This window comes from Clarias gariepinus, chromosome 4, assembly GCF_024256425.1.
Source record: "Clarias gariepinus isolate MV-2021 ecotype Netherlands chromosome 4, CGAR_prim_01v2, whole genome shotgun sequence".
Lineage (NCBI taxonomy): Eukaryota > Metazoa > Chordata > Actinopteri > Siluriformes > Clariidae > Clarias > Clarias gariepinus.
Genome location: NC_071103.1, coordinates 30,829,524 through 30,852,355, shown reverse-complemented (window position 1 = coordinate 30,852,355; position 22,832 = coordinate 30,829,524). Strand labels below are relative to the sequence as shown.

Sequence of the window (22,832 nt, the reverse complement as noted above, 5' to 3'; positions counted from 1 at the left end):
CCATACAGAGATAAAGTTCTTGGCTTAAAGGAGATTGTGGTGTTATGTCAATTATTTCACTATAGTTTTGCTCAACTGCATTTATTATATTTTATCTTCTTTACATAAAAGGACTCATATTTATTTAATTAAATAACCATTACGGCTTAGATGATGTATGGCATGCTTTTAATGTTCCTGTGGCATGATGTAGAGGTTTTTAATGGGTATGAAACATCCATAACACACACACACACACACACACACACACACACACACACACACAGGGCAGATGGTGTAAAGGGACCCGTAATCCATGTGGCATTTCCCCTGCTTCTGTCACAGCTAGGCTTATATAGAGTCCAATGTCTCTCTGTCTCTCTCTCTCTGTCGCTCTTTATTTTTTCATGTTGATTGTCATTCTGTCAGCCATTCATTGACATTCATGGGGATAAAAAAAGGTGGCAGCAGCTCTTTTCTGCTTTAAACACCAAGTTATTCTGCATTGCGTCACTTTACATTTGGATGCTGTAATAATCTTTAACACACGGTAATGTAAACTTTTTTCATTGCTTTTACTATATATACTATCTATATATATATTTATTATATATAGTGGTGTAATGGCCATATATTTTATTCTTGTGATTTGTTATTGTGTTTATTTCATTTCAATTTACTAGTTAAGCATTATACATTAAGTCTATTAAGTTTATTAAGTTTATTTAAGCATTTAGTATTATACTCGTAAGTTGTATTGTGACATCATTTCATAAGTTGTTCTGTGACATCATCCCACTGTTGTGTAGTCTATCACGCACGTTAGTTGTTAAGACACGGAAGGATACGGAAAGGTGTGGAGAACACAAGCGTTTGACCGTGATACTGTAAGCTAAAGGATACAGTTACATAAGTTGTTGTAACAACCGTTGTACTTTGATGTTGAAAATAAAACAAGTACATTGGATTGGGGTTATGTACTGTAAGTTTTGTCCCATTTATTAATTTTCCTTTTTTTTATTTACTTTATTATACCTGAGATTGATGGAAAATGAAAAATATGAAATAAAATCAGGTTTATTTAAGCATTTCAATGTTAGACTCACAAATACGGAAATGCGTAGTTTAATCAAAAAAGACAGCAACTTTACAAAAAAGGACTTCCAGTTGTAATGATGGTGTCTAGAGATTAGCTACTAGGAGGCGACATGCTCACGAGTCTAGAGCTTTTTCTGTGATTAGCAACGAAGCAGAAGTGGCTCATTAACAGTTTTTTTGTTCTTTTTCTCAGACATCAGCGCGTTGAAATGATCTTAATGATTGTGGGGGTTATTTGGTGCCTTGAAAAGAAGTAGATTCTAGTGCCTTGAACTAGAATCTTGCTAGTTATAAAATTTCTTTAAAAAGGTTTAATAATGCGGTCAATAATTTAGTATAAGCACATCATGTTTCACGTATCAGATTTAATTATGGCCATACAGTATTTGCTAAACACCTGTTTTAGTGAACATTTGTGGCCACTGTTGTCCGGTTTAACAGCGATGCAACTAAACACAATAGTAAGGCATACACTGTACACATCCCAACCCAGTGAGCAATCCACCGTGTTTATTGTTACAGTTTCGGGATTGTTCACGAGCTGAACATTTAAGGACTGTGTGTACTTTCTGTTCAGCTGCAGGGATTAGCTAAGTATGGGCCATGTTTATCATCCCAAATAAATTTAGAAATATGTTTCATTTTATTCCATATTTGTATAGTAAAAATACACAATAAAGTGGCATGATGGGCAATGTGTGTGCAAAATGATTTGCTTAGGCATTTGGTATTGATCAATAAATATAAAGCTGGGACCAATTATCAAAACAATCTATTCAATTCATAGGTGAAATTACTTTTATCCCTTTCTCTTGCTGAACTAAACTTAAGATGAGCTACATTCTGCTCAAAACCATAGTAAAGTAAACTGAGTAAAGTGTTTGTATCTGTGGTTTCCTTCTAGTTGCCTAGTAGCCTATCCCCATGTTGTGCCTTGATAAACAAATGTCAAAAATTGTATATGCATCTTATTTATGCACTCAAATGTGCTTTTATGCCTCTTAAGGACATCATGACAGCGCCAATTTCTTAATACCAGAATATGGTTTAGTGAAAAAAAACATTAAATATAGTGTGTTATTTAATAAAGCACTTGCTGGATGTTTTTAATGGTTATTTAATTGAAGTTTTTTTGAATTGGGACAGAACCATCAGGCACACAATGAAATAACAATCTCTCTCTCTCTCTCTCTCTCTCTCTCTTTCGGCAGGTGTGTGTTTCCTGTGCTTGATAGACGTGGTGCCGGTCAAAAACGAGGATGGTGTGGTGATCATGTTTATTCTAAACTTTGAAGTCATGAATGAAGAAAAAGTGCGCAACCCTAACCAGGGGCTGAACCACCGGATACCTCTCCCCTGGCGCGCCACAAGTATTATTTTTGCTCCTCTTTCATAAACAACCTTTGTTTTTCTTCACCAGCACAATCATGGGGACTTGAATAATAACTTAAAAGTACAACACCTAACTGTTTCTAGGCTGATGGACTCCCTTTTTTTCCGTTTCAGATCGAGCACGTCGTATCCGTCTGCATCTGCCGCTTCTGCAGTCACACTGTAACAGCAAGTCATTTCTGCGCGAGGACCCTGAGGCAGGCCGCAGTACTGACATTTCTGCCACTGCCAGCTCCAGGCGTGGCAGCAGTCATGAGTCTCTGGCTCTGGGCGAGCTTGTCTCACTGCCAGAACATGAGCAGGTCCGCCCCTCTGCAACCACACCATCGGGCACGGCATCGTCCTCCTTGTGGCCTGAGGACAGACGAACCCTCCTGGGAAGCGAGTCCACGCCACCTCTGTCGGCTCCCACACATTCCTCCACATTGCCCCTGGGCCAGTCCTCGCCACGGGCAAACCGGCTGAACCCTGACGCCTCAGCTTCCAACTGCAGCCTTACACATAGCCGCTCGCGTGAGAGCTTCCACAGCATGCGCCGCGCATCCTCTGTAGACGACATAGAGGCCATGAAGCCTGAATGGGAGCGCAGACACTCCATACGACCAGCAAGCAGCAGTACAGGTAAGCAAAGTGGGCTGGGGCAAAATGATGCAGACTGGGTTGAAATTCTTAAAGGAGCAATTTATTATTGTAAAGCCAGCTGCAGACTGGAATCATGTAAATTGAAATTACAGATCCAGTGTTGTTATAATATAAATACTGCCCTGCTTGGAGTATCATAAATCTACAGGTTCAGATCTACAGTGGGGTCATAGTTTTGATTTGGTCTTCTGAACCCCACTAGCCTGGGCTTGCTTTTTATCGACAGGTGCAGTGAACAACAAATCCAACATGCTTAACTCTACCTCTGACTCGGACCTCATGCGCTACCGCGCCATCAGCAAGATTCCCCAGATCACCCTCAACTTTGTGGACTTTAAACCCGACCCTCTTATTGCTCTCCCTCCCGGAGAAATGGATATCATCGCTCCCTGCAAGCTCATTGACCGCACACACAACGTCACCGAGAAGGTCACACAGGTGAGAGACAGTTACTGTTTGGGCTCTGGCATTTGTTTGAGATACAGGTGATGGGGGATAAATTGGATCTGTTGATGGTTTAAAGTGAAATGTGCAAGGTGGTCATTTTTAAAGGTGACTTTTAGTTATCATGCGAGTTGACAGAGCTTAGGAGACATTATGGTTGTCTGGCAAACCTTACTCAACGTGATAATGTCCCTGTCATGTCCTGGTCCTGTCTGTTTGGTGTGGATTATTTTGGAAGGGAAAGAGTCCCGGGCTTAGCTCTGATGAAAGAAAAAGATGTATTAGTAGTGCTGAATCTAGTTCAGCAGGTGCTCGTGTGTTGAGCAGATCATATTGTGTGAAAGTCTTAGACTCTTCTTTGTGTTTGGTGCATTTCTGAGTCAGTAGGGGAAACAATACTTTATTTTACTGCAGATTTCACAATGTAAATCAAAATAAAAATTATTTAAATTAACAATTCAAATGGACAGTAGACTGTACTGCAGGAACAAATGATATGACACATGAGTAACTATAAAAATGTGAAGTGTTCGTAGTTGTGGGTCTTCCTCAAGTGATGGTATAATACAGTAAATTTAAATAATAATAAGTATAATAGGTCTAATAAGAAAGTAGTTCTTCCCTGGCAGACTATTAAACCTTTATACAGTGGATTGACATGAAACTGGCATGAGGTTCCTTGTCTAATGCAAGAATCAAATCAAATTCAAATTTTATTTGTCACAGTCTGTCACTGCTGTCACTTCTCTGCAAATACAATACAAAGATGAACATAATCATAATAATTATAATAATCATAATAGTAATACGGCTGTCAATATTAACACATTAACTCGTGATTAATCAAGAAATGTTAATATGTTCCTATTTTTAAATGCAAATTAATTATATGATAAAGTTTGACCCCAACGGCTTCCCATAATCACAGCGCAGTTACCCGGCTGTGGGTGATAATTGCACATTTCACGCAATTAATAAGATGACTGAGGAAACTTAACCAGGTGTGCTAAATGTCAATTTTTTTTTATAAAAAGTTGTGTGTTCAAGCTACTTTCAAGGGGAACTATTTTTTACAAGAGGGGATTAGATGCAAGCAATGGGAGTGGTGGCTCAGTAGGCTAAGGATCTTGATTTTTTTTTTTATCTAAGTTCGAGCCCTGCCGTTGGTGGGTTGCAAGACACCATACTACCCAGCCCCTGGGTTATGCCGGTCCCATTTGAAAGATTTTATTATGTTACTCACTCACTAACTCATCTTCTATAGTGCTTTATCCTGTATTCAGGGTCGCGGGACCTGGTGCCTATCCCAGGAGGCTTAGGGCACGAGGCAGGGTACAACCTGGACAGGGTGCCAATCCATCAAAGGGCACACACTCATACATACTGTACACACACTCACAAACTCATTCACACACTATGGGCAATTTGGGAACACCAATTAACCTCACCTGCATACTGTATCTTTGGGCTGTGGAAGGAAACCGGAGTACCCGGAGGAAACCCACCAAGCACAGGGAGAACATGCAAACTCGAACCTGGACCCTGGAGTCCTGCTAACCACTACACCACCGTGCCGGCATTTAAATATGTTAATGTTTGAAAAATAAAACAGCATAATCTGTTTTCTATAGCCAGTTTGTCAGTTTGCACTTCTTCGTTCCGACATTGCATGCTTATAATGCAAGTTAATATGAGTATTTTAAAATTGTAAATAATCATGATTAATCACAGAATATGGTTGTGATTAATCAGATTAAAATTTCTAATTGATTGACAACAGTAAATAATAATCATCATCATCATAACTAGAACATCCAACTCCCCTAATTTCCATTATAAAAGATAATAAACATTGTGTTGCTCTGTTTCAACGATTCTCTTTCTAGATGTAACTAGGTTAAGCTAATGCAGCTTCGTCTCATGCTGCCGGCGTGCTCTTTCTGCACTGCTCTACAGAAATGGAAAAGGCGATTGATGGTTCTGAATGAAACGATGATAGATGGGGCTTCTGGGACTCTTCATTGTAGTATGTGACTCTTTAGGCTAATCGAGTTTGGAGGGAGAACAGACGCATTACAGACTTGTTGTGCCCAAAAAAGAAAACTGTCTTTGGTCCTTTGTGCATCGTGTTGCATTGTGGGAGTTTATGATCCATGTTTATGATACAGTACAGTACAAAATTGTAAATTGTACATATTATACTCGGAATCTTAAATATATAGGAATAACTGGGAATCTTTATTGTAAATTATAACATGTGGAACTTTGTGTCATCCTAAGTTGTGTTTGATAGGTCAGTGTACTGGGTTGGGGAAATTGTGACCATGCACCTGAAAGCTGTTTATGTATCTACATGATTTTATACATTGATCTTCTAACCCAATTAATATACGTTGATATATGATATGCATGAATAAGCAGGTGTACATGTGACCTTAATCAAGTGGCTAGTAACTGCATCGTCCTATTTAGTTCAGCTACAGTTTCACGAAGCTTGGATTCAAACTTATTATTGACTGAGAACCGAAAGCGTCTTCACCGTTTGGTCATATTTTCAAACTATCAGATGAGCGCCGCTTTATGTGCAGCCTGTGACAGGTGATCTATACAGGTCATGGCGTAGCATGTCAGATTGCGCTCTGATGTATGGCATTGGTGTGCAGTGTGAGTAATGATAAACTGTATGATTTAGTACACATGACCACCTGCTAGACTGCAGGTACGCGTGATTGATCTTCATCACGCGGATGTGGCATTTAATTGTGTCATCACCGCTTGAGGTCGCTTCTTGCTTCTCAAGAGGTGCTGTATAGGTGAAAGATCCTCTTCGTGTGAAGTGACGAATAATCTTGTTCTTATGTTTTACAGCAGAATCAGATAAGGAAGAATTCACTAATGTATGCCACAGTGAGTGTTAGATACTGTATATCTGCGAATGTGCTTTGCATGGTAGTTAGATTCTCCTTATGTGTGTATGTGTGTGACTTTAAGCTTCCACTTTTCTGGTTGGACAGCTTGTCGCACCTCTCAGCTGTTTGATACGCACTGCACGGTGGTGTGTTTCATTCAGGTGAAAGCAAGACCACTCCAACCCTGCAAACGTACTGCAGCTTCACTTTGAGATGTTTTGCAGAGCAAATTTGTGCACTGAACTCGTGTAAGTGTGTCACAAAAAAAAGTGCACATTGGGAATACAATGTAAGAGACTGTATGTATGGCTGTATGCGCATGTGTGTATTTCTTCTTAATAAATTATCATATATGTTTTATCAGAGACACCTTGGCATACATTGACCAGCATACACTCGGGGAAAAAAGTCCTCTGCACGGCCTCTGTAATATACTTTTTGCTTGATTGTGATATTATTGTTATCATTTAAAAGCTTCCCCTACCCCCCTACCCCCTACACATGTTGTTGACTGATTGTGACACACACTTAGCTTATCAACTCAGGCCTGTTATAACATGTGTGACCTAATGGTGGCACTAGCAGGCAATATACAGTAGTTACGGTCCCACTGATGGTAAGCATGAGCTTTAAAGACACACGCACACGTTTTTTAATAAAAATTATTAAGAAAAAATGTAAATTAAGGGAAAAAAAGTGTTTATTTAGTGCTTATGTAGTTAATTTATCAATTCATTAAGTCTGTGCATAGTCTACTCAATGCAATTGAAATTATAATTAAATGTCAATAACCAGGTTTTATTGTGCAATAGAAAGTTTAGAAACCATAAACAATATTACTTTGAGTTTTTATTTAAAACAATAATGATAATAAAAATAAAAATTATAATTACTATTCTTAATAATAATAATATCAATAAGTTAGAGACAAGACAACAACAGTTAAAACCAAATTCAGGATAGATACAATAAATAAAACAAATATTTAAGAGCATTTAAATAGACAGTAAAGGTCTTAAGATAAGCCAAATTTTGTGGTATACATCTTAAAGAAGTCAAAACATGTTTTATTGTGAGAGGCTGCAAAGTCCATAAAGACCAACTTTAAAAATTGGTTGTTTATGTAACAACCTGAGCAGCGACCTCATTTCCCCTCTCGTCTGTTCCAAGCAACTCGGCATTTAGCATCACCAGAACACGAATCACCAGCCTGATCATCTGCCATCATCTGCACCTGTTTCTCACTAGTTCATGCCTTAAATTTGATGGTTTTTATGCTTTAATTATTCATAGGTCATTGTGTGGCTTAAGAAACCAAATACATTCCAACTAAACTGGTCAGGTACAGGGATTGAACTGGAAATGAGAGCTTAAAAACTTGCCAAAAAAAGGGTGCCAAAATAAGTCCTTTAGGAATCCTGAAGAACTATTCCTCAAGACTACATTAAAAATACAAGAGAGTCTGGTTCTTTAAAAGTAAAATATGTATTAATAATGTGTGTGGGGGGGGGGGGGGGGTACTAAATCTATCATTGCCTTTATCATTGTAAATAAAAATATATCAATATGTTAATCAGTATATAGACATATAGAAATGTGCAGCCAAATAAGGATAAAATCAACTTTTTTCATGTTGTCTGTTTTTACATGACTATATATGTTGAGATACATGTAATATGCTGGTTATAGGGAACCACTAAATAACTTGCGTATGTAAATCCTTTGAAAAAGCAATTCATTAGTCATTGCTAATGTTTATTTTATACGATAATTAATTTTTATTAAGGTTTCATAAAAGTATAAATACATAATTCTATGCAGGCTAAGGCTCCTCTGTCCCTTTTGCAGAGATCACTGCGTCACTCCCATAAGCATGATGTATTATACATGAAGAATCCTGTTCTAATATCTAATACGCTTCAATACCTAATGTGATTTGCCAGCTATTTCCTTTCTCTTTGCTTCCACAAGCAGTACATCTTGGACAATTTTAAACAACTAGAGTCCCACTAAGGGAGATGCATTATGTTTTTATGTTCTGCCTAGTCCAGTTAATCAGCATCTGATACTGTCCTATGACAAAACGCTGTCTGTGCCCAAGTCACGATCTCCATTAGGAGCCGTATGTCAGTGCTTTTGCAGTGCTAACAGCCAATTCAGAAGCGGCTTAAGATGCCGCATCCTTGAGGTTCAACGGCATGAGTCATTCCTTTATAGCTGAGGGCCAAAATAAGCAAGCAGATGTCCAAATTAGTTTGTAAGTCGTGCAATGTAAAGCAAACAATTCCAAAAATTATAACACATGTCCAAAAACCAGTGAACTCCTTGTTTAACTAAACAGATCATATTGAAAGAGTTTTTACTACTATGTCCTTGACCCAGTCAGTAGACGTTCGCCTTTATTTTCTGCTTGGCATGTGGCGGCTATAGGTGTTTTGATTGATATCATAAATATTGGACAGATGGCTAGAGTTTTGAGTGATTATTGTTCTCAAACTCAAAGCAGGGTTCATCCTGTTCTTCTGACTTTCAAATGCTTATTCAGACCCACATAAGTTTCTGAAGGCATTAGAGTGACTAAAGCAGGACAGTTCTAAGCTTTATTCATTTGGTAGTTATACACATTTGAAGCAATTCCAAGTCCAAATAAGTAAAAACTTACATAACTGAACAGTGTAAGAATCTTGTTAATGTATTTAACATTGTTCCTCAGTTTAAACTCAAAACCCCCAACAGGGAGCTGACTGTTTTAACAAAAAGACTTTTTTAACAGAAAGCTTTTCTTAGACCCGTATACACAATTTGCAAAAATATGCACCAGAATTATAAAATTCCTGACACTGTCTTGACACTACACCCATACCTTATTATTATACTTGCAGAATCTTAGGTCATGACCACATGTAGCTGGGAAAAAAATGGAGATCTCTTCATTTAAAGAAATAAAATCTGTCCACACGACCTACGTTTTAAAAATATCTTTGTCCACATAAAACGCAAAACGCCTTGTTAAGTGCTGTTAGGTGCCTCCCTAATCAACAGGGGGCCAACCAGAAGCCAAAACCGTCCTCAACCGGTTCAGAGTTAGGTATGTAGCAGCAGTGAGCTTGGTAGTACATTCAGGCACCTCTGATCATTAACGTAATGTGTGAGTAACTGCACGTGCATGTACACGCATGTACTGTAAACAGTGTGGTAACTACGTGTGGACCTGGTCTTAGAGTTGTTGGGACAATTAATTAAAAAATTCTACATACCGCCCTCAAAATCTATCTGGTACAAATCTGTTACATATGCTAAACAGTATCTAAGTTCGTAATGACATTTTTACTGAATTTTTTTTTTATTAAAGTAATTAATAGTCTAACTAAAAAAGACAAGCATTTAAAAAAATCTTTGTAAAGGAGAGGTTACACCTTGACTTATTGCAACAGCTCTGTCGCGATTCTTTTCAGAGGTAAAGTTAAGGTTAATTTGTTTTATTTTTACTTTACAGCAGTGATTCCGTTACTTTGAGTTTCCATTTTTTCTTATGGGAAAATTCAATTTGATTTATGAGTGTTTTGAAATACGAGCCTGCTTCCGGAACAAATTATGCTCGTAATCCAAGGTTCCATTGTACAAGTTTCCTGTGATTTCATTGTGTGTTTCTGTGTGTTCTCCATTTTTCTATCTCTCCACAATATGCAGGGAGTTGGACTGGTTGCTCTAAATTTCCCCTGGGTACAAGTGTGTGTGTTAATGCCTGTGAATGCTGCCTAGAGAGGGACTGGCCTCACTCCCAGTGTTATCAGTATAGGCTCTGTATGCATCGCAACCATGCCCAGGGTGAAGCATTGCCATAAAATGAAATGATGTATAGATGAATTAATGGATAAATAATAGAATATTGAAAAATACATTTAAAAAATACCAATTTATTTTATTTAAAGTTAAATAGCCTTAAACTGAGGTCACAAAACATGGCCATTAAAAGGATTAAGAACTCTGGGCAGTACTTGATCTAAATATAATTGAGCAAGAGTAAAATTAATTTTCAGCTTAGATGATATTAATGTCGTAATCACACCAGCAAGTTCACAACACCAGTTCATTAAAAGACCTAAAAGCATAAATGCTGTGTACTATTAAAAATAGGCCAAATGAATGTATGACACTGTCAACAGTAATATATTAAGCAATACAGCAGGTGCATAAGCCATTTAACTTGCTTTTAATCATGTCATTTTTTTCTCTTAGGGCTCAATGACTGCAGTGGACATGGGTCTATTAACTCCAGACTAAAAGGTTAATGTTTATAATCGATCAAAGAAAAAAAAAAGGAGTGTAACTCGGGACATTAAGACTATAACTGTATGAGAAGCATTATTCAATTCAATTCAATTTTATTTGTATAGCGCTTTTAGCAATTTTCATTGCCGCAAAGCAGCTTTACATAGTCAAAAGAATTATTTAGGTTTGTATGAAATGTGAATTTGTATGAATCAAAATGGTCAGTTTGTCCCTGGTGAGCAAGCCGAGGGCGACAGTGGCAAGGAAAAACTTCCTGAGATGGTAAGAGGAAGAAACCTTGAGAGGAACCAGACTCAACAGGGAACCCATCCTCATTTGGGTGAAACAGAAAGCAGTAAATGATCTGCATTTATACAGTGTGTAGGGTGGGAGGCAGTTCAGCTATAATAGCTGATGTTAATTGATGTTAATATGGAGTCCAGGTAGTTATTGAAGACCCAGGTAGACTTGTAAGAAGTTCCAGTCATGAACTATCGAACTGTCAAGTCCCCAGAGAAACAGTTGCCAACACCAGTCAAGGCCAGAACCATTTTCTAGGTAGAGAGAATCATTCCCAGACACCAGACGCATCCCAGAGAGACACACGGGGCATCCATGTGACGAGATCTTCAGCCAGAAGCGGGGCACCAGGATGGGTCAGACAGGTCCGGAGGGCAGAGGGAGTCTGGATCACTGGCAGCTCAGGAACGACATGTGTAGCTCGACAGAGAGAGAGAGAAAGAGTGAAAGGGGGGGACAGGAGGAGAGAGGAAAAAGAAAGAGGGGGGGAAAGAGAAGAAGAGGAGAGATGGCAGTTAGGTCTGGTCACAGTCACACAATGTATAATGTGAATGTATATTAACTGTAGAGTGCAAGCAGAGACTCCGGCATTATAATGTGGTATTGCCCGTTTTTCTGCCTTTCTGTTTATTTGGGTTTATCATGATTTTCAGATAATTACAATAAGTTGAAATAACGAGTTATCAAAAATAAAAGCTGCACTTGATAAGACGATATTTCTAAATAAAGTAATTATAATCAGGATTAATAAATAATTATTATTAATACATTAAATAGGTATTCTAGAGAACCTGTCAGTATTATGCAGCCTTATCAAATGACAAAATGTCTAAATATGGGTAAAGTATTGTTCTGTTATGTCCGCACCGCCTGTCAACACAGCCTCCATTTTCAGATACAACCTCAACCACATGACAACCTCCAAGGCATTAGCTTCATTAGCTTTTACTCCTTCTAATTACATACCTGCAGACAGCACAAACTCAGGTAATAGCAAAGTATTGGTCTTAGCTAATCACATTACCAAGTCTCTGCTATTGAGTGTTCTGGTTTTGCCCCTGCTTATTTAACTTATCGACTTTACCTTGCCTGTTCTAGCCCTATTGTTGACCTTGCCTGTTTATGACTTCAACTCTGTCCTTGCCTTGTGTATTTGTCTGCTTTTCTTTTTGCATCAGCAAACCTGTGTTTGTATCCAACCCTGTTCTTGTCTGACTGTGTTGTTTTGGGCTTCAGTTTACTGTAAAAGAACAGTACTATAAGCCATTGAGCAATTCAGAAAAAGCAAAAAGGAAAAACATGACTGTGTTAGTCTATGGATTTAATTTACATAACACGTGATACGTGACTAAGCAGGGAAAAAACCATTAGACAGCAGATGCAACCTCGGTAAGTGTTTGTGCTCTCACGGGCCTCTTTTATGACCTGGAGAAAAGTGACAAACTGATTATGGCTACATAGATTAGACAGTAGATAGTTAACATCTATTGCACAATGAACAATTACGAGACAATTAAGAAACGCATGGCATGAGCAATTCCTTGCTGACGAACTGCAGTACTAACTTTGGACTGGGAACATTCACCCATTATAATCAACTGGAAGACAAATAAGATGCTTATGCTTTGTCAGAAATATCATAATAATTCAGTCATCAATACGAATGTGGCATCTATTCTCATATAGATTTTCTTGACTATGCCAAAAACTGTAATCTGAAAATATCAAAAACGGTTTATGTTAGGATAGGTGAATTGTCAAAATGTGTTATTTCTGGTTCTATTAGTACTTTGCATTTCATCATAAATTGCAAAACAATGGCACTGTCGCCTTGCACCTCTACAGTATGGTGTAGGTTTAATTCCCATCCCTTGTTCTGTGTGCAAGGAGTTTGTATGTTTTTCCCATGTGTCATGGTTTTCTTCATGTTTTTGCAGACAGTCCAAAGACATGCAGATTAAGTTAATTGGCATTCCCAAATTGCCCGTAATGCGTGAATGTGGACTTAAAATGGGAACAAATACAATAATAATCCACTATTGGCCTCTACGATCCCTAGTTGGACTACAGCGGTTCCTAAATGGATGGATGGATGGATCTCTGCATAAATATAGTTTTTTTATGCAAATTCTCTCAGTTGTAATTAGTTGGATGACAATGTGTATTTTATTTGTTAAAGCATGGTGTCATAGATGCTGTAGACATCTAAAGAATTATATCACAAAAAAATACATAATTAACCCTTATTGTCTGCTTTATTATGAGGTCTAGACAGGCAGTAACAATATTTTTAAGCAAGGTGGCTTGAAAAATATGAATGCATGGGCATATTCATATTCTCATACTTTATGCAGCTAAACACTGGTACAGTCGAATGTTGGATTGCAAGCATAATTTGTTCTGGAAGCGTGCTTGTATATAAAAACACTCATTTATCGTCAGCTGTCAGTTGCCACATCCCATACTACCCAGCCACTGAATGCAGTGCCGGTGGCCCGGGAAAAAAAAATGGGAGGGTTGCGTCAGGAAGGGCATCCGGCGTAAAACCTGTGCCTAAAAACATGCGCTTTAACTTCAAACAATCGTGACAGAGCAGTGTTTCCGTTATAGTGTGTGTGTGTGTGTGTGTGTGTGTGTGTGTGTGTGTGTGTTTTTGTGTGTGTGTGTGTGTGTAGGCGAAAGGAGAGGAGGGGGTAGGAAGCTACTGTGTAAGACAACTTTTACAAACAAATGGAAACACTGCTCTGTCGCGATTATTTTAAAAGGTAAAGTGCAGGTTAATTAGCTTTAGTTTTACTTTACAGCAGTGATTCAGTTATTGTGTGTGCGCGTGTGCGAGTGTCATGGAACCTCTCAAAATCACTGCTTTCTGACAGAGGGAGTACTCTGGATCTTTAACAAGCACCCTCTTTAATGACACTTGCTTTCTTTTACGCAAACACACACGTGGTCACAAAGTTATAATAAACAGTACACGCGCAAGGATGTTGACTATACGAGTGACGCATGTGCACGTAGACTGGGCATGAGAGACGATTGGTTCAGTTCTGATCACATGACGCTCAGCGGACAAAGCGCATGCATACTACTCGTATATTAAGACCTCGCTTGTTTATTAAGTTAAAATTTATGTTTAAAAATTTACTCATCTTGCAAAACACTCACATACCAAATTACTCACAGTCCAAGGTTCCACTGTTTTATAAGTTATCATTGTGCCTGCACAAAAATCAACCTGCACAAAATTCCAGGATTTTTAAACATCTTACAGTATGTGTGTGATAGAGACATTCTGATCCTATAGGATGGCTTGTCCTATGTTGGTGATCGTAGGTTAATTCTAGTGTGTGTATAAGATATGGTATTATGTTATCATAGGTTCTTATGATTTTGTATCATTGGAGTATAATTTTGATAATAGTAAAAGAAATTCTGATTTCATATATGTGTTTATGTTTATATTTCCTCTATGTGTTTCTCTCTTTTCTCTCCCCTTTCTAACCCCAAGTTCAAATCCACACTTGGATCATGGAAGCTTTTATTTCATGCAGCTGATTGCTGTTTGCCCCCTGTTGCTGACATTTATTTAATGCAAATGTGTGTGTGTGTGTGCCTGTTTCATATGATTGCTGCATATTTGCATACTAGAGCACATAATGTGTGTGTGATTGTGTGTGTACATAGACAGGACATTGGTTTTCAACTTCACAAAAGAAACATATTTAGAATAAACTAAGCTTTAACATCAGTCTAACTCACCTTTGGACACTCCCCTCAATTAATGTGGGTACACACACACACACACACACACACACACACATACACAGACATGTCTCTGACCCATTTTGTCAGCCCTTGTGTCATTAATCTCAGTGAGCTGGGCGAGGGGCTGGACTTGCTGCTCGCCCTTGTCCCTGAACCCTGATTGAATCGAGCTCTGCTCAAACCAGGAGTGCATCAGTCACATGTTCCTAGCTCCTTTGAGAAACACTCATCTGTCCTAGAACTTCAAATTCTAGACCATGTAAACACTTTATACTGTAACATCACTCTACAGGGAAAATGTTCTTTGCATGTCTTTAAAGAAGGTCTCTGGGGCTGATTGTGGCATTAAGTAGGTCCTAGCCAAGACTTAGTAATTGAAACATCATGTAAAACAATATTTGGCAAGAATAGTAGCTCATCAATCAGCTTTTTAAACAAAACTGTGTTACTGATTTTATATTTAGCTATTTTACCGTTGGAAAAAAAAACCTTAATAAAGACATCAACTGACAAATATGATATTAGGATAGGTACAGTATTTTGCAGGACATTGCAGACTTTAAAAGATTGCCGAGCAAAGCAGGAAAGGATTTATCAGCTTGTAAAATGTCCTATCCACAGGAGTTGTTCCAGTGTTGTTGATGCATTTGTAGAGAACTGCTTTGATTCCCAATAAATTGTTCCCTGTCTGAAAGACTGCTCAATATTGGCCAATGACCAAATGCACCAATATGATAAGCGACGGTAAGTAATGACAAGAGACATGCACTCAAGCACTCAATCTGCAACACATTTTACACTGTAAAATTAATCCGACTTAGTTTTTATGACCAGTAGTGGTGTAAGACCTGTCGGTGCAGTCAGACGCAAAATAAGAGTCGGCCTCATGACAATAGAGCTCATTGATGAGAATGATGAGTGCCGATGATGGCGCTCCTAAGAAAATTTAAATACCAAAACTAGTAAAAAAAAAAAAAAAAGATTATAACAATAATAAAGAGTGTGATTAATTTCTCTACATGTGTTGCACTTGTAGAAGTAAAGTAAGTATAAAAATGGTATGGTTTCTTGCTCATTGCCATTTAGGAAATATGCTGTCACAAAGTACTTGTACAGATATATTTTGGTTCTCTGTGGATCTCAGATGTATGCCAGGAAACTTCATAGCACATGATACAGTAGAGACCATGCCTGCTTAGAGGTAACCTAATTGGCCAAAGAATTTTGACATCTACCTGTAATGATTTCTGCCACCAGCCAAGTAGGTGTATTATTCCACTGACCAAACAGTCTTCAGGCAGGCTATTCTCCAGCCTGCCCATTCATCACAGCAGAGAGTGGGGCTTGCAAGTTAGACAGACTCATCTTATAAGGCAATGGAGTGAGCAGAGACGTTGGGATGCTCCATCACAGGCCCACAGTCACCATTGTACTGTCAGAAACAACACACTAAGGACCTGGTTTGCATGAGTAAAAACATAATAATACCAGAGAACAATGCATGCTGATTTGCTTACAGGGTCTGTGGAGGATTAAATCTTTCAGACAGAATGAACAGTGTTGTCTAGTTTGCATGTTGCTTTAATGAATTGCTTTTACAGTATACCAAATGTGCCTGAAATTTAAATATAAATCCAGTATTATTAGTAATTTAATTTGCGAATTTCAGAAAGAACTTAAATTTTTGTTACTGTGAAGAGTGCAAAATAAAGGTGTGAGATTGCATTTATTTAGTAGATTTCAACTGCACACTCATAAGCGCGTATTAAAAAATGTACAGCAGCATCTGTTGAATTTTGAGATGGAACTAATAATTTTTTTTTTGTGATTTTTTTATGATATAAAAGGCGTTGTCCATTTAAAAGTAGAATATTTTTCTCTTCCCATGGGCCGATTGCAATAAAACAAAACCTATATTTTACCTTAAGCTCGGCCAAATTTACCCGTGAAAGCACCATTAAAATTAGTTGAGTAGTTTTTTTTTTTTTATGCATGCACAGACAAACAGACATCTTGACGTGTTATATTACTCATCTTACGTCCCCCCAAAGTATGTTTTCAAAGTAAGTCTTCAATGTACCAACTTTACAGTTTTATTATATGTACAGTGTTTTTATTTCTCTTTTGCAGTTATTTTTATACATTCAGATGAGTCTCCAATGTGCAGGCATAAACAAATGTTGTAAGTAGGGGAAAAACTCCTTTTTGTCTTTTTTTTATTATTTTTTTTTTTTACAATTTTGTATTGGCCGAGGCTTAAGCAAGCCAATTAGATTTTCCACTCTTGTGATTGGGTCCCTGGCTTGTTATTCAGCTCCGCTGTTCTCTGGTGGAGTGTGGCTTAGCAGTAGCTCATTTACATACTGTAGAAACTGAAACAGTGTGTTTGGAGGAGAAGTAAATTAAAGGTTTGAATAATTGCCTTATCTGAATGGTATTTCAGCTGGAGCATTAATATACAGACTTTGGGGAATCTCTAAGACCTACGTATGTTAACTTGTTAAACAAATAGTCAATTATGGGACCTTTAACATTTCGACCACATTTACTGTAACAAAGCCTGTTAAACAAGTCATTTACACTTACCATAAACATAACACACTTTTTATTTAGATTTTTAATTATTTAGTTTTCATGCTGTATTTTAAATATTTGCTGCCTACTTTGGATGAAAGATTTCTCCTGAATAACCAGCAATACAAAAAGACATTTATAACTTGCTATATATGAGGAGTCAAAAAATTGATTTAAAAAATCTCATTATTTCTTAAAGTCTCAAACCGTCAATAAACTAAAACTATCCTTGCTCTATAAATTATCATTAACTTTAATTTTTTATTTTTCAAATTTCCTATTTTATTAAATCGTGCCAGTCGGTCAATCATTTATCCATTTCCTGTTTTTCTTATTTCCACTTATATGATAATGAAATGCGCATGGCCGACCCTGTCCAAGCATTCATTAATTCAGGATGTTTAGGTCTAATATGGATGTTTTATTCCAGATAAGAGATGTAAAGTTTCAGAGTTGACCGTATCGCCGCTGTCCAGAAGGTTGCTGCTGATTAGATACTGTAGGTGTTTGACAGCTTGTAGATAACATTATGTTCTTGAAAGTGTGAGCATCATTTATGTTGATTACAGATCACTTGCATCTGTATAATCATATTTATGGAGTTTCTTGGTCTTTGCTCTATTACATTCAACCAGGTTAATAATAGCATTAAAATCAGATACAGTGATCAGATACGGATATTCTTCTTGTTGTTTGTCTCAAGTCTGCATACAATTAGGGACAAACTTTTAGGAACACTTTTAAAAATTTACTTACGTACTAATTCTGCAGGATTACTAAGCAGGAGTAAATAATGCAGTGCAATACTTCATGCACAGGCTTTAGGTTCTTATAGCATGCCGTCTGGCTCTTTAACCCAATCTTCCATAAATAAGAAATGAAGCTGCTGAATTTATAAAGCACTACATATAATTTCTGACATTTATTTCAGCTATTTAGATTATGATTATTCCAAATGCGTGACCTTTGCTTCTGTTTTTTAATTATAAAAAAGAAACTTTTAAGAAAAGTTTTACTCAACACAAATGTGATTAATGTGAAAAAAGTTTTCATAGACTGTTCCAATCGTCAGGAAAATCTTTTACACAGTCAAATCTGTAATGCATTAGATGAATCCGACATGCCCCATTATTTTCACATAAGATGTTGAGGCTGCTGAAGTATCTACTGTAAAATTGGGCCCATTAAAATAAGAAGCTAAAAGAAATAAATTAAGTTCATAGATACCCTATTCATACACTATTTACCTTATGCTATTCCCTACTCGTTTGCCATTTTGTTTTTTGTTTTTTCATTTATTTCATATTTCAACACTTGACCCATGTTAACAGTTTTAATTTGGGATCTTAGTAAATTTTGAAATAGTGTGTAAGATTTCAATGCACATATCTTTGCATGGATGCACATCCATATCCACACCCTTTTTTTAAACATTATGTGTATATTGTGCGTTAAGTGGGATCTTTTACTCATACTGTCATCTTTTCAACCCCTGCTTAAAAGACATCTATCAGCAGAAATATCCCCAAGAGACAAAACTGAACCTACATTACCACATATCACATCCACATACTTGCAAAACCTCTGAAGTTTTGGAATTTTTTATTATTTTTTTCTTTATATTCCATTAAGAAATATGTTCAGTGTAAATACTTTATGAAAATGCTCTAAAAAATTACTGTTATTTAACACTACGGTTTAAATAATTTTTCAGAGATTTCACATGAGCAATGTCTTGGTGACCTGAACTGTTATCTGGTAACACGTCAACACAATGGAGAAGATAAAAATTGAAGATCAGTCTAATGCTGTCCTTAATTAAAGTGCCACTATTATGCTTTTTTAAATATGATCTTTCCTGCAGTGTGTCATGTAGCTGTATGTGAACATAAACTATCTGCACCATCTGTGACGCTGACAGTGTGCGATGTATTAAGTTTTTGTCTATTAAAAAAAAGAGTCGGCTCACATTCGCCTAAACAACTCGTTAGCAAATCCATTTTTACTGTGTTACGGATCCACGTCACTCCGTAACATATTTGCATAATCTTCGCCAATGTTCTACGTCACGAACAACTTGCCCGCCATCTTACAATTAACGTTACCACACTCTTTTTAATGTGACCGAGCATTCATGCCGGGTTCGCTTAAACACTTTGTAATATAAAAACATCATTCACCAAAACTGAACTCTAACACTCTAACACACACACGTGAAGAGTAAGGGCACGGAGCATGCGCACTTCGCGCATCACGCACACGCGCGCGCGATGTGTAAGGCCATTATTTGTTTGGACGAGAGATGGACAGATTGCTATTAACACACACAATAAACACGGACTTCGGACATTTTCCACTCACTCGCACACATACACATACCGTTTCTTATATATAGTTTGTAAATATTGTTTATATCTTTGTTTGGTTGTGGTGCACCTTTTTCGTTTACTTTATTTAGTTTTGTATAATACCTGTTTGCTTTATCTACTTGTTTGTGTTTGTCCTTTTTGCTCACCGGCCTTTTAACGCAACACCGACACAAAGATTAAAGACCTTCCCATTTTTGTAGCCACAGTTTTTTTTTTAATTTTTTTGATTTTTCCAATTTTCTCCCCTAATTTAGTCGTAGACAATTCCTCCCCGTCACTAAGGGGCTCCCACATTAAGGCTACTACTACCACTCAGCCGGGAGGGCCGAAGACTATCACGTGTTTTCTCCGAACCGCGTGACGTCAGCCGACCGCATCTTTTCGAACTGCTTGCTCACGCACCATTAGGGGCGGAGTAACACACTCGAAGGAAAGCGCTAGCCGCTCCTTTCGCGTGCGCGAGCTCACAGACGCCCCTGATGGGCTGTAGAGCCGTAATTAATGGAATGTAAATGTAAATCTTTTCTATGTATTGATGGGTCTCCAGAGCCGTCATTCAGTTATGGTAATGAGCGTTTCGTCCGGAAAGGAGGGGTTTAGACAGACTGAATCTTCGAACTGCTTCACACGAGTCGTTTACGAATCATTTAGAAATGAGGTAAAATTAAATCTATTTTTGGAGAAAACTAAAGTGGCCTTGCATACATGTAAACCTGTTTTAAGAGACTCATTAAGCAATATTAGCAACCTTTAAAATGGCATAATTGGGCCACTTTAATGACTATGGCTTTTGAGCTTTGCTTTGCCACAACCTTATTTCAAACTTCATCTAAGCGGTGTTGACCGACCTAATTATGACTTTCGCCTAGTCACATTCATTCCATATCATCATCATTAGCTCATGCTTTTTTTTCTTCATGCTGTGCTTTAATTAAAAGCAATGATAATTTAGACCCCACAGCTCATCACTTCTTTTATGTCAATAGTAGTACCAGCAATTATCAATCTTTTCATTTTTTTATGATATCAGAATCAAAATTGGGCTTTTATCGCGAAGTATGTTATTGTTCTCATGTTATGTAAAACAGTAAAATCTGATAGGCGTATTTTGATGGCCTACCACCCACTGGCACAGTGTATCCTAGATGGCTTTGGACTGCATTGATACAAACTTTTTTTTTTCTGTTATGGCTTATGACTGCAATCACATGCAAAGTTTTAGGACACACACAATTTTGTACCCAAGCCTGCATCAGTGAACAGTTGGTAAGCTCAACTTGATGTTAACTGAAACACATTTCCTGTCGTGCAACTGCACTGTTAACCTCACATCACATAGTCATGAAAGGGATTTATTAAGGTTGCATTATTTGGTATCAGTCCAATTGAGGTTAGTGTTTCTGTAAAGCTGATTTTCCATGCCATACAAATACGAGTAAATTGAATTGACCCCACCTTGGGTCTGGGTGCATGGAGTTTGCACATTCTCTCCGTGCTTGGTGGGTTTCCTAATGGCGGGTAGGCTAATGGGTTTTTTCAAATTGCTCGTGGTATGTGAATGAGCAGTGAGAATGAGTGTGTGTATGTACCTTGTGATGGATTGGCACCATGACTAGTGGGTACCTGGCCTTGTGCCCCAAGTGTTCTAGGATAGTCTCCAGGCCCCCAGTGGCCTTGTATATAGGATATTGAGATATAGATAGTGAGTAAATAAATAAATCGGAATAGAATATACTGTACTGTATGTCATATCTGATCCCATGTCTTTTCTTGGTGTCAAGCCAATATTATCACATCCCTGCCTGAATGGTGGAACAGTGGCAGTGAGTTTGAGTGTCGTCTGTGTCTTCTACCCTCGTTCTTCCACCACCCAAAAGCTTCAGTAGGTGCACTGATTGTGTAAATTGCCACTGATTATGAACGACTTGTATAAAATTGGGTATGCATGTTAGGTGATCAAGGATATATTTCTTGGTCATATTAACAGTCTCCACCATGACCCATGACCATGAGTCTTTTTTTCCCCAAATTGATATTGAAAAATGTCCTATCTTACTGTCTCTTAGGACAATGACAACATAGCTGGATTGCTCAAAGAAGATATGAATGAAAATAATATTAAGAGTAGTGCATCCTTGTTATCTGATCTATGTAATAAAGCTCTCTGTTACTCAGCTATAATTCCTTATATTTAAACTTTGATCAGCTTGAAGTGAGCTGCTGGAGAAGCTTGCCATGAGAACCCCATGCTGAACAAGGTGCCAGACACGCTCTCCCTGCTGTCCTATTTAGTGGCTTGTGGACCAGACCATCTGCCCATGCCAAGGGTTGTGTAGAAAGAACCACGGAGTGGGAAGAAAACCCAATCTCATATGATCTCACTGTTTCTGCTCTATGGCCACTTGAGCCAACGCTAGATTCACGGCCAACCATGCACATAGCTTTTCTGATTTACTCAGCCGTATGTTCTTGATGTCAGCCAAGCCTGAAAGATTAAGAGCTCTGAATCATGTCACGCTGCCTGGCTATGCAGATTTACTGTGCTGGTACTCATAGACTTATACATATGCCTAGCCATCTGCTTGTTGTGGTGTTTTAATTTAATTCAGTTTTATTTACGTACAGTATATAGTGCTTTTAACAATGGTTATCGTCTCAAAAGCAGCAAAAAGTAATTTGGTCTCAGCAGCGACCTCATCTCCCCTCTCGTCTGTTTCAACCATCAGCATTCAGCATCACCGGTATACTAATCACTGGCCTGATCATCTGTCATCATCTGCACCTGTTTATCAGTGGTTCGTGCTTTAAGTTAGATGTTTTTTTATGCTCGAATAATTCATACTGTAGGTCACAAACAAAAAGCAATCCTCTGAAACTGGGAATGTACAGGGACTGGGCTGAAAATAAGAGCCAAAAAAAGTTGAAGAGTGTTGAAAGTTGAAAGTGAAGAATTCCTATTTCTAAGTCTACATTAAAAATACAATAAAGTCTAGCTTCTAGGGAAGAAAAAATATGAAGAAATGAGACCTGGCTCAAAGACTTGCACCATACTGTATGCTGGTATGTGTATTAGAATTGTAAATTGCCC

The 22,832-nt window shown here is 37.8% G+C and overlaps 1 protein-coding gene across 1 annotated transcript in view; it reads left to right on the top strand.

Moving 5' to 3' along the window:
* kcnh2b (potassium voltage-gated channel, subfamily H (eag-related), member 2b) overlaps window positions 1-22,832 on the top strand; it is a 219,520-nt gene that overhangs the window by 116,855 nt on the left and 79,833 nt on the right. The window contains exons 3-5 of the mRNA XM_053494626.1: window positions 2,289-2,447; window positions 2,584-3,090; window positions 3,338-3,549. Coding sequence (XP_053350601.1) covers window positions 2,289-2,447; window positions 2,584-3,090; window positions 3,338-3,549 — 878 coding nt within the window. The remainder of the gene's footprint in view (window positions 1-2,288; window positions 2,448-2,583; window positions 3,091-3,337; window positions 3,550-22,832) is intronic.